This window comes from Pongo pygmaeus, chromosome X (genome assembly GCF_028885625.2).
Source record: "Pongo pygmaeus isolate AG05252 chromosome X, NHGRI_mPonPyg2-v2.0_pri, whole genome shotgun sequence".
Taxonomy (NCBI): domain Eukaryota; kingdom Metazoa; phylum Chordata; class Mammalia; order Primates; family Hominidae; genus Pongo; species Pongo pygmaeus.
The window spans coordinates 105963727-105976255 of NC_072396.2; the positions used below are offsets into that span (position 1 = coordinate 105963727).

Here is a 12529-nt window from a genome sequence, read left to right on the forward strand (position 1 = left end):
AACAGTGAGTTTGACTTCCTCTTTACAGACTTGGATGCCCTTTCTTTCTTTGTCTGATTGCTCTGGTTAGGACCTCCAGTACTATGTTGAAGAGGAGTGGTGAGAGTGGGCATCCTTGTCTTGTTCCATTCCTCAGACGGAATGCCTTTCAACTTTTCCCTATTCAGTATTATATTAGCTGTGGGTTTGTCATAGATGGTCTACATAATTTTAAAATGTGAAATATATCCATTGTATAGGAAAGAACAGGAAACAATATAATCGAAACCCATACCCACTATTCAGTTTTAACACTTTGTTGCATTTCTCTCAAATTTCCTTTAAAAGAGGTAAAATTTTACAGATACAATCCTATACCCTCATGCTCACAATCCTTTCTTCCTCTCTCTCTCTTAAAGTTGGTGTACCTGATTTCCTTTCATGCTTTTATTCTTTTACTACACACACGTATCCATAAATAGTTTTATATATTACTGTCTTGTAAAAATTGATTATAAAAAGTGGAATCATTTGATACATATTCTTTCCAAATTGCTTTTTAAAACTCAGTATTTTATTTATGAGATTTATTGATATTGATACATATAGCTCTAGTTCATTCATGCTATAATATTCTACTCCATATGCTACCTATCCAGTTCCCTGTTTAGGACAATTATGTTTCAGTTTATTTTGCTAACACAAGCATTGCTGCAATTAACATATATAAATAGATCTCCCAATATACAAGTTCAACAGTTCCTTTAGAATAGATACCTAGAAGTTGAATTCTTGGCCTATAAGGAGTGTGGATTTTCAACTTTACCAGGTATAAAATTTTGAAGCAGTTTACATCTCCAAATGTAGCGATGAGAGTGTTTGTTTCCCTATATTATCTTGAAGTGTTGTTATTAGATTTTAATTTTTGCCAGTATTATGGTTCTTATATGATAGTTTATTATTTTAACTTGCATGTCCTATGTGATCACTAGTGAAGCTGAGTATCTATGGACTGTTCACATCACTTTCCCATTTTTCTATTTGCTTTTGTTCTAATTGATTTGTAGTCCCTTCTATATTCTAGACACGAATCCTTCGTTAGTTACACAGGTTATAAATATCAACTAATGTGTGGCATATATTTTTAATTTAGTTTATGATTTTAAAATTTTTAATGTCATATAAATTTCTTCTACAGATATTGTGACTCATTTGAAAGCTGTGACTTATTTTAAAGGTGAAATTGTTGTAGATATAGGAAACCAGGCCAATACAATAAAACAGGATAAAAGCCTCAAAATAAATCAATATATATGTGGAAATTAGCATACAATAGAGGTGTCACTACAAATCAATGAGGTAAGGATGCACTATACAATAAATAGTGCTGGAACAACTGGTTATCCATATGAAAAACCTGTTGTCACCCTCCATACAAGAAAATCAATACCAGATGGATTATAACATAAGAAGTAAATCTTCAAAGTTTTAGAAGAAAATAGAGGAAAGTATATGACAAAAGTGTATAGAATGGTTTATTAAACACATAAGCACAGACACAAAAGAAATATTAATACAACCTCATTAAAATTCAAAACTTCTGCAATACTGTTATATTTTACAATACTATACTGAGAGAGTCTGTTTATCTTTTTTGTAAAAATGCATGTGTATATGTGTGTGTGTGTGTGTTCAGAAATCATATTGGAATCACAGAAGCAAAAGAGAAATTCAATAACGGTTAACTACAAGTGACAGAATTATAATTTATATTTATTTTCTTGTATTTTTGCCTATTTTCTAGACTGAACAGTACTTTATGATTCCATAAAAAGCTGTTTTTCTAATATAAATTAAAATGGTCCAAATGGATAAATTGTACTTATCACAGAGCCCCTTGACTGTCTGTCTCTGTTACTAATTCTAAATCTTTGATCTATGGAGTCTAAAGATGTGCTAGGCACTCTCATACATTTGATTTCACTTAATTCTCACAAGTATAGTAAGAGGTTTTTACCACTCTCATTTTACAGGTCCAAGAAACATGCTCAGAAAGGTAAAGTGACTTGCCAAAGCTTATGTAACTAGTCAATGGTGGAATTAAGACTTAACCCTACCTCCTCTCAATCCACAGTCACACAATTTCCCTATCTGTAATTATAGTAAATTAATTTCAACCAACATTAGGACTAAAATATAATTACCAATAAGATTAGCAATGGGAAGAACAAGATGAGATGTTTAAAAAAGTAGAACTGGCATTACATTAGTTTTAATTGAATGTATCTAGTATTTTTGGTAACCTAGATACAAGATATGAAAGAAATCCAACAGCTCATCAGATGATGTAGAAACATGAAGCAACACCAAATGAAGGGAAAGAACACTGGATATGAAATCAGAAGAAATCATTTTTAGGCTTAGTCATACCAGTGACTAGCCATGGAGAAGTATTAACCCTCTTGGTCTCAGTTTTCTAATCTATAAACTAAGAGAGTAAGGACATTAAACATTCTCTCTTTTAGCTCTAGGATTCTACATTCCTGTGTCTAAAAACATGTGGTTCAATCAAGTGCAAGATTGGTTCGTTTTGTTTTTATAGTCTTCATTTGCTGTAAAGGAAGACTCTGGGAGTTCTACATAATATCCCTTGATTCACATTAATAGTTTCCTATGCAAGCTTCATAATGCCTCACTTGTATTTAATACAAGGGTGGATGGCTTGATGGATGCAAAGGGAGTGGTGTGAAGAGAAGAAAACAAGCTTTGGAGTAAAAAGACTGAGTTGAAATCTGAATTCCCCAAACTTAAAGTAGTATATTACCATCCCTTTCTGAGCCAGTCTCCTCATCCATCAAAGGAAAATACTACTACCTTTTTCACAGGATTCTCATAAGAATCAAGTAAGATGACTTACAGGAAGTTTACTTGCTACATTTAAAAACCTGCTTTAGACCCTATTTCCATTATTTTTAACCTACCTCATAATGTGAAATTCTTTGTGATTCAAACTGTAGCATCACTCCACATACTTGACAAAACTTATCTGTAAAAAGTTCAGCCTTTTCCTGTTCATTCCAAATGGCATCTGTGAATAAAAAAGGGAAGATAAATATATCACATTAATAAATATTTAGAGGTATCATTTTTCATTCCTCAACTATATATGATTTCATATGACACTTCAAATTTGAGTGCTTGTGAGGCTACAGTAACAGCTTTTTGTTCTAGTGTGCAATTTAATATGCACATACTAAGTATCCCTCTAATGTCAGATATGGCAAGAGTTATTTATTTAGTATGGTAAGTCTAGGCAATGGCATTCTAAAGGAATCATTGTGGGGACACCAGTAACTTCATGAGCTTCATGGAATGACTTGGGACACCAGTAATTAAAGGCTGGATTTAAAAACCCAGCCTTGGCAAGGTGCGGTGGCTCATGCCTGTAATCCCAGCACTTTGGGAGGCTGAGGTAGGAGGACCACTTGAGGCCAGGAGTTTGAGACCAGCCTGGGCAACACAGCAAGACACAATCTCTAAAAAAATAGAAATAAAAATTAGCTGGGCATGGTGGCACGCGCCTGTGGTCCTAGCTACTCCAGAGGCTGAGATGATCACTTGAGCCCAGGAGGTCGAGGCTGCAGTGAGCTATGATTGTGCCTTCCAGCCTGAGTGACAGCAAGACACTGTTTCAAATAAACAAACAAACAAACAAAAAACAAACCTGAAAACCAACCAACCAAACAAAAAACAGCCTTGATATTTTGTGTTTAACAGCAGACAATCCTAAGAAATGCTTTGTTTTAGGACTGTCATTTGTCACAGGATTCTCGTTAAGAATCAAGAGATTTTTTACCACTCTCATTTTACAGGTACAAGAAACATGAAGCTATGCCTTCAATGTTATCTAGAAATCACAAGAAACCACAAACTATCTTTGCCCATAGTGGGCAAACATCTTTCATCATTGTACAAACACTAGCCTACTAATGTGGCCAAACAGGTCTCACACAAGCCTCTCAAAGCTATAATGTAATGTTCATACACATATCTAGAAATGTATGCTATAGTGTTTCTCACTGTAATAAATAACACATGCCAAAACTTTCTGCATTTACACTTGAGGTCTATAGTGTCATCTAAAATTCTTAAGAACTACAATGTATTCTGCCAAAGTTTATCCATTTTTTATACAGTATGAGTCACAAACATCAAAATTCTCATTGTTATTTGGCTATCAAAGTGATTAAGTTGGTACACATGCTTTCACAGAGAGATGCCAATTACTTATTAAATGAATAAAAAGCTGTAGAACAAACACAATACATCCAATTCCCAATACTAACAAAAATTAAATATATGCACATATATGCACAGAAAAATCTGGAATAAAATAAACCGAATTTAAAAATGGTTAACTCTGGTAAGTGGGCCTAGAAAAGGAACAAGGAGAGACAACTTAATGTTTAACTCTCTGTACAACTGTCTTAATTTTTGTTAAAAGCATGCAGGACTTTCGAATTAAAAAACGATTAGGACGGACATCATCAAGATGGTAGAATAGGAATCTTCAGCACTCATCTCTCTACAGAAACATCAATTAAAATAACTATCCACAAATGAAAATATCTTCACAAGAGCCAAAAAAACTAAAAAAAACTAAAAAAAACAAAACAAATATGTAGGAGATTATATCAGCACCTGGATGTAGCACAGAAATAAGGTGCATTCAAGAAGGTAGGAAAGAGAGTTTTACACTATCAGCATCAGCCCTCTACCAAGCCCAGCATAGAGTGGAGAGAGATACCCTCTGTGTGAGAGAAGGAGAGGGAAGTGAGCACTTAACTTTGATTCCAACTCCAAAACTGGACCCACCCCAGTAATATCCAGTGCTAGGAAGGCCCCCACGGCCCCAGACTTCAGGACAGTACCAGTGGACTCAGCCTCCAGGCCTGCTCCAGTGCCAAGCTGAATCATTCAACCCCAAGCTCCAGGCCTGCACAGTGGACTTGGTCTCCAGGTTACCCCAACGTCAGGCCAACCTCAGCAGTACCATGCCCTCGACCATCTCCAGCATTGGACTAGCTCCCAAGGCTCCTGGCTTCAGGCCAGGGTCAGCCCCAGCACCCGGCCAACTCCCACAGCCCTAGTCATAAGGCTGACACCTGCAGACTCAGCCTCCAGGCCAGCCCCTGGAGGGAGCTAATATAGGCCCCAAGAGGCTGGTACCCACAGACTGAGCCTCCAGGCCCACCCCAGAACCAGGCAGGATCCCACAGCCCTGCCCTCCAGGCTGGCTCCTGTAGCCCTTGCTGGAGCTCCTGCATCTCAGTGTTCCAGCAGATCCAGGGCCCAGGCCAGTTCCAGTAGACCACAGTGCTGGGCTTGCCCCCGTGGACCCAGGTGCCAGGACCATCCCTGTGTGCCCAGGTCCCAGGCTGGCCCTGTGGCTCCAAGACCCACATTAGCCCCCAGGGACCTAGCCTCTAAGCTAGCCCTTGCACACCCAGCCTCCAGGCTTGCTTCTGCAGACTCAGGCTCCAGGCCAGCCCCAGTAGCTCCAGGCATTGGGGTAGCATCCACAATCCTGGACTCCAGATGAGACTCTGGTTACAGGTTCCATACTGGTCCCAGCACCAGGCCCCAGGCTCCAGAGGACCCAGGCTCCAGGCTTATTCTAGAAGACCCAGGGTCCATGCCCACTCCTGTAGACCCCAGTACCAGGCAGGACCCCTTGGACTGAGGCTCCAAGACCACCCCTGCAGACTCAGGCTCCAGGTCTATCTCAGTGATCCCAGGAACCAGGCACCTCAGTGATCATTTCAATAATCCAAGACACCCCAGTGCTAGGCTAGCCTCCATGGACTCAAGCTCCAGGCCCGTGCCAGTGGACCTAGGTGTCAGGCCCATCCAGTGTTCAGCCATCTCCTATAGACTCAGGTTCAAGGCCTACCCCAGCACCAGGTGAGCCCCTGTGGACCAGGCTTCAGGTTGGCTCCTGTGGATACAGGCTCCAGGCCTGCCCTCGTGGACACAGGCTGTAGGCCCATTCCTCAAGACCCAATCAACGGGTCCACCCCAGTGGATTCAGGCTTCAGGCCCAACCCTGAAGACCCAGATACCAGGCCCACCCACCTGCTGACCCAGTTAGCAGGCCAGCCTGCCCAAGGACTCCAGCAACAAGCGCATCAGGGATCATACCAGATGGCCTGCCTGGGAATCTCTGGATGGGCTGACTGGTGAAGGGCTTTCCCAGAAAAATTAAGTCTGCAAAAATTGGAATAAGTCCTTACGTTTCTTTAAATGTGCAGACATTAATGTAAGGCAATGAGAAACATGAAAAACCAAGAGACATACCACCACCACAAGAACAGTTTCTTAGTAGCTGACCTCTATACAAACTGTCTGACAAAGATTCAAAATAACTGTTTTTAGAAATCTAAATAAACGTCAAAAAAATAGAGAATTTAATGAAATCAAGAAAACAGTAAATGACCAAATCAGACATTTAACAGAGGGACTGAAATTATATTTTAAAAGTATCAAATAAATTCTGGAGCTTAAAAATACAATGAATGAAATGAAAAATGTAATAGCATCAACCTCAGAATTGATCAGGCAAAAGAAATAATCTATGAACTCAGATAAGCTATTTGAAAATATACAGTAAGAGGAGAAAAAAAGAAAAGAATGAAAAGGAAAAACTAAAACAGAGCAGGAATACCTATACCTATACCTATATTAGATAGAAACCATTGAAGATATTTATTTTAAAAGTTATGTTAGATATCTTTAGCTAAGTTAATTTTCAATACCATTACATGGACTAAAAAAGCTTACCTTTAAAAGTGCATACTCAAGATAAGAATAAATGTAACTAGAAACGTGTAAAAAATAACAATGAATAGTTACAAATTTATCTCTATTACATATAGTATCACCTCAATCATTTTTGAGATTGTTTTAGAATATATGATTTATCTAACTTCGATTCTAACATCAGCAATGTAAATAAGTTAATTAAAATGCATTTCATGACTTCCCTTTTTCAGGATTAACTACTATGTGCAAATTGAGCATAGTGGTACAATCTTGAACTTCCCATCCATTAAAATCTTTAATAAGAATAAGTAAATATAGAAGGCAGAGCAAGATGGCAGAATAGAAAGCTCTACCAATTGTCCCCCAACCCCACAAGGACACCAAGTTAACAACTATCTACACAGAAAAAAACACCTTCACAAGAACCAAAAATCAGGTGAGAGCTCAAAGCACCCAATTTTAACTTCAGATCACTAAAAGAGGCACTTAAGAGATAGAAAAAAAAAAGGTCCTGAATAGCTGATGCTACCCCTCCCCCATCCCTGCAGCTGCAGCCTGGTGCAGAGAGCATTTCTGGATGCTGGAAGGGAGAACACAGCAATTGTTAGGCAATGAACTCTGTGCTGTCCTGTTAGAGCAGAAAGGAAAACCAGACCAAACTCAGCTGTTACCCAACCAGGGAAGGAGCATTTAAACCAGCCCTAGCCAGAGAGGAGTTGTTCATCCCAGTGGTTCAAAGTTGACTGCCTGCAAACCTTACCTCTGAGGGCCAAAGTGCTCTCAGTCTCTAAGTAAACCTGAAAGGCAGTCTAGGCCATAAGTACTGCAATTTGTAGGCGAGTCCTAGGGCTGAACTAGGCCCAGAGACAGTGGACTGGGGTGAGGGGGCGGGGCACATGACATACTGAGACACCAGCTGGGGCAGCCAAGGAAGGACTGAAATCACCCCTCCCTTAATCCCAGGCTGCATGGTTTGAGGATCCAAAAGAGACCTCTTCCTTCTGCTTGAGAAGAGGAGAGGTAAGAGAGGAGAGGACTTTGCCTTGCATCTTGGTTACCAGCTCAGCCACACAAGGATAGGGCACCAGTCAGAGCTGTGAGGACCCTGTTCCAGGCCATAGCTCCCAGATGATATTTCAAGACACACCCTTAGCCAGAAATGTATTCCCTGACTTGAAGGAAAGGACCCAATCCTTACAGCGTTCATCATCTGCTAACTGAAGAGCCCTTGGGACCTGAATAATCAGCAGTGATACCCAGGAACTACCTTGAGGGCCTTGTTGAGCCTCTGACACTTGCTGGCTTCAGGTGGGGCTCAGCAAATTACCAGCTGTGGTGCTATGGGGCAAAACTCCTTCTCCTTTAGAAAAGCAGAGGGAAAAGTAAAGAGGACTTTGTCTTACCCCTTAGGTACCAACACCACCACAGTGGGGTAGAGCATCAAGCAGGCTCCTGGGGTCCCTGATTCTAGAGTTGACTGTTAGATAGCATTTTTGGGACTGCCCTGGGCCAGAGGCGAGCTCACAGCGCTGAAATATGAGTCCCAAGCCAGGCAGCATTCACCACAAGTGCACTTAAGAGCCCCTGTGCCTTAAGGGAACACCAGTGGTAACCTGGCAGTACACCTTGCCTTGTGGTCAGGGGTGGCCGTGGCTATGGGGTGAGGCTACTCTGCCTTTGGAAAGTGAAGGAAGGATAAGAAAGACTCAGTCTTGTGGTTTGAGTACCAGCTCAGCTGCAATACAATAGAATACCGGGTAGACTTCTAAGGTTTTTTTAACTCTAGTCTCTGACTCCCAGACAACACTTCTAGACTCACCCAGAGATTAGGGGACCTCGCCGCCCTGAAAGGAAGGACACAGACCTGGCTGGCTTTGCTACTTGTGGATTGTAGAGCCCCAGGGCCTTGAGAAAACATAGGCAGTAGTAAGGGAGTGGTTACAATGGGCCTTAGGCAAGACTTAGCTCTGTGCTGGCTTCAGGTGTGACCCAGCATAGTCACAGTGGTGGTGGCCACATGGATGCTTCTGTCAATCCATCCCCTGATTTAGGTGACTCGGAACAGACAGAGACTCTGTAAGTTTGGGAGAAAGTAAGGGAAGAGAAAAAGAGTATGTGCCTGGACATATAGAGAATTCTCCCAGATCACGTTCAAGACCATCAGGGCAGCACCTCTATGAGTCTGCAAGAACCACAGTGTTACAGGGCCTGGGTGCCCCAGAAAGAAGACACAGCTTAGATCACAACACCCAGGTCCTTTCAAATATCTGGTAAGCCTTCCCAAGAAGGACAGCCACAAAGAAGCCCAGACAGTGAAGACTACATTAAATGCCTAACTCTTTGATGCCCAGACACCGAAGAACATCTACTAGCATCAACACCATTCCAAAAAACATGACCTCACCAAATAAACTTAAAAAGGCACCAGGGACCGATCCTGGAGAAACAGAGACATGTGGACTTTCACAGAGAGAATTCAAAGTAGCTGTGTTGAGGAAACTCAAAGAAATTCAAGATAACAGAGAGAAGGAATTCAGAACTGTATCAGATAAATTTAACAAAGAGATTGAAATAATTAAAAAGAATCAGGCAGAGATACTGAGCTGAAAAATCAACTGGCATACTGAAGAATGAATCAGAGTCCTTTAATAGCAGAATAGATAAAGCAGAAGAAAGAATTAGTGAGCTTGAAGATAGGCTACTTGAAAATACACAGAGGAGACAAAAGAAAAAAGAATAAAAAACAATGACACACACCTACAGGAACTAGAAAATAGATTGAAAAAGGCAAATCTATGAGTTGTTGGCCTGAAAGAGGAGGTAGAGAAAGAAATAAGGTAGAAAGTTTATTCAAAGGGATGATAATGAGAACTTCTGAAATCTAGATAAAGATATCAATATCCAAGTACGAGAACATTATAGAACACCAAGCAGATTTAATTCAAAGAAGATTACCCCAAGGCATTTAATAATCAAGTACCCAAAGGTAAAGAATAAAGAAAGGATCCTAAAACCAGCAAGAGAAAAGAAACAAATGACATACAATGGAGCTCCAATATGTCAGGCAGCAGACTTTTCAATGGAAACCTTACAGGATAGAAGAGAGTGGCATCACATATTTAAATGCTAAAGAAAAAAAACCCTTTTACCCTAGAATAGTATATTCAGTGAAAATATCTCTTAAACATGAAGGAGAAGTACTTTCCAAGATAAACAAAAGCTGACGGATTTCATCAATACCAGACCTGTGCTAAAAGAAATGCTAAAGGGAGTACTTCAACCAGAAAGAAAGGGACATTAATGAGCAATAAATAATCACCTGAAGGTACAAAACTCACTAGTAATAGTAAATACACAGAAAACCACATAATATTATAATACTGTAAGAGAGATGTATAAACTACTCTTATCCTAAGTAGAAAGACTGAATAATGAACCAATCAAAAAGAATAACTACAACTTTTCAAGACATAGTACAGTAAGATATAAGTAAAAACAACAAAAAGTTAAAGTCACCTCACCCAACACCAGCGAATCCACACAGGAGAAGTCCTATGAATGCAATGACTGTGGCAAGGCATTCAGTCACAGCTTGTCCTTCACCAAACATCAGCGAATCCACACTGGGGAGAAGCCCTACGAATGCAACCAGTGTGGCAGAACCTTCAGCCAGCTTGCTCCCCTCATTCAGCATCAGAGGATCCACACAGGAGAGAAACCCTATGAATGTAACCAGTGTGGCAGAGCCTTCAGCCAGAGCTCCCTTCTCATCGAACACCAGAGGATTCACACCAAGGAAAAGCCCTATCAGTGCAATGAGTGTGGGAAGTCCTTCAGCCACAGCTCCTTGCTCAGCCAGCACGAAAGGACGCACACTGGGAAAAAGTCCCATGAGTGTCACGATTGCGGAAAGTCCTTTAGGCAGAGCACCCACCTCACTCAGCACCAGAGGATCCACACAGGAGAGAAGCCATATGTGTGCAGGGACTGTGGAAAGGCCTTTACACACAGCTCCTCCCTTACCAAGCACCAGAGAACTCACACTGGATAAACCCACTCCACATGTGCTGGGGACAGCCACAGCTCATCCTTTTCTAGATTTGACCCAATCATACACATGAGAAATGTATATTCATACACAAGCCTTTTCACACAGCACTCCCCTCAGACACCTTCAGAGAGTTCACACTGATGGGAAATGACCATGGGACCACCAAGCTCTAGGTCATCCATCCCTGCATCCAAATAGTAGGGAAATGTGGAAATAATCAACACTCATGACCTTCAGCCTCAAACACCCATTAGTGCTACATTATAGAACCTACAAAAAAGAAATGGAACAAGTGTAGTGGATCCAGGGAAAGCTTTTGTCCAAGGATTCACCATATTCCAAACCAGAGATGTTCAAATTGGTGAGAAACCCAACAAATGCCTTTCATATATACAAAAACCAAATGAAGTCAGAATTTGCCATTATTGCACATTACATTTTTGGCAGGGAAGTGCTTATGAATGGTGCAGATTGACTCTGATATTCATTCCCAAATGACAATATGGCAGAGTGTTCCAGAAATGAAAGTGGCATCTTTATGGAATCACTATGGATACTGACTCAGTAAAAAGCTGTCTGGTTTGTGTGTATATTGTTTGATCAGGGTACGTGGCAGCCAGTCACAGACTGGAATTCCATATGACAAAGTATCAGTGTACTATAAACAGGTTTTTAGTTATCTCTGCATTATTTTTGCAATTAATCTTTATATGCAATGAGACTGAAAAGCTTTGTATGGGAAGACTCAAAATGTAAAGCTGCTTCCATAGAGTCTCACTGATTTTGAGATGGCTTTTGCTGCTCTGTTCTCCCTCTACATTTCTCTGCGGAACTTGCGTTAGAAACACAGATATTTGTTTCACAAAAAGGGAGATTTTTCCTTTGTTAAACCATCATCTTATAAGCAATAGCAAATTCATGTTAGAAAAAAAAAAGTGGGAGGATGAAGTTAAGGTGAGTTTTTATTAGTTTTCTTTTTGCTTGTTTGTTTATGTAAATAGTGTTAAGTTGTTAGCAGTTTAAAATAATGGGTTATAAGTTATAAGAAAGTATCTGCAAGCCTCATGGGAACCTCAAACCAAAAAACATACAATAGATACACTAAAAATAAAAAGCAAGAAATTAAATCATATTATCAGAGAAAATCATCTTCACTAGAGGAAGACAGAAATTAAAGAAAGAAGGAAGAGAAGACCACAAAACAACCAGGAAACAAAAATCAAAAGGGAAGAACTAAGTCCTTACTTATCAATAATAATACTGAAGGTAAATGGACTAAACTTCCCAATCAAAAGACACTGACTAACTGAATGGATGAAAACACAAGACCCACCGATCTGTTGCCTAGAGGAAACATACTTCACCTATACAGACACACAGACTGAAAATGAAAGGATAGAAATAGACATTCCATGCCAATGAAACTAAAACAGAACAGGAGTCACTATACTTAGATCAGACAAAATAGATTTCAAGACCAAAACTGTAAGAAGAGACAAAGAAGGACACTATATGATGATAAAGGGGTCAGTTCAGCCAGAGGGAAGACATAACAATTTTAAATAGATATGCACCCAACACTGCAGTGCCCAGATATATAAAGGAAATATTACTCAAGTGAAAGAGAGAGATAGGCCCCAATACAATAACAGCTGGAGACTTCAACACCCCACTTTC

The 12529-nt window shown here is 40.2% G+C and overlaps 2 protein-coding genes across 6 annotated transcripts in view; one reads left to right on the forward strand and one right to left on the reverse strand.

The window, feature by feature from the left end:
• Window positions 1-12529, reverse strand: part of ZMAT1 (zinc finger matrin-type 1) — a 49647-nt gene that overhangs the window by 18579 nt on the left and 18539 nt on the right. For all 5 annotated transcript variants that reach the window (XM_054472028.1, XM_054472031.1, XM_054472032.2 and 2 more), the window contains exon 2: window positions 2961-3067. In XM_054472028.1, coding sequence (XP_054328003.1) covers window positions 2961-3067 — 107 coding nt within the window. The remainder of the gene's footprint in view (window positions 1-2960; window positions 3068-12529) is intronic.
• Window positions 5840-10993, forward strand: LOC134739058 (zinc finger protein 844-like). Its single transcript, XM_063660725.1, has 3 exons — window positions 5840-5943; window positions 10346-10777; window positions 10885-10993. The coding sequence occupies exons 1-3, from the start codon at window positions 5840-5842 to the stop codon at window positions 10991-10993; spliced, it is 645 nt and encodes a 214-aa protein (XP_063516795.1).

Coding starts and splice junctions, on each gene's coding strand:
- LOC134739058 (XM_063660725.1), top strand. CDS start 5,840: ATGGACTCAAGCTCCAGGCCCGTGCCAGTGGACCTAGGTGTCAGGCCC. Junction 5,944..10,345: donor AAGGCCTACCCCAGCACCAG/GTGAGCCCCTGT, acceptor GAATCCACACAG/GAGAAGTCCTATGAATGCAA. Junction 10,778..10,884: donor ACACAGGAGAGAAGCCATAT/GTGTGCAGGGAC, acceptor GGACAGCCACAG/CTCATCCTTTTCTAGATTTG.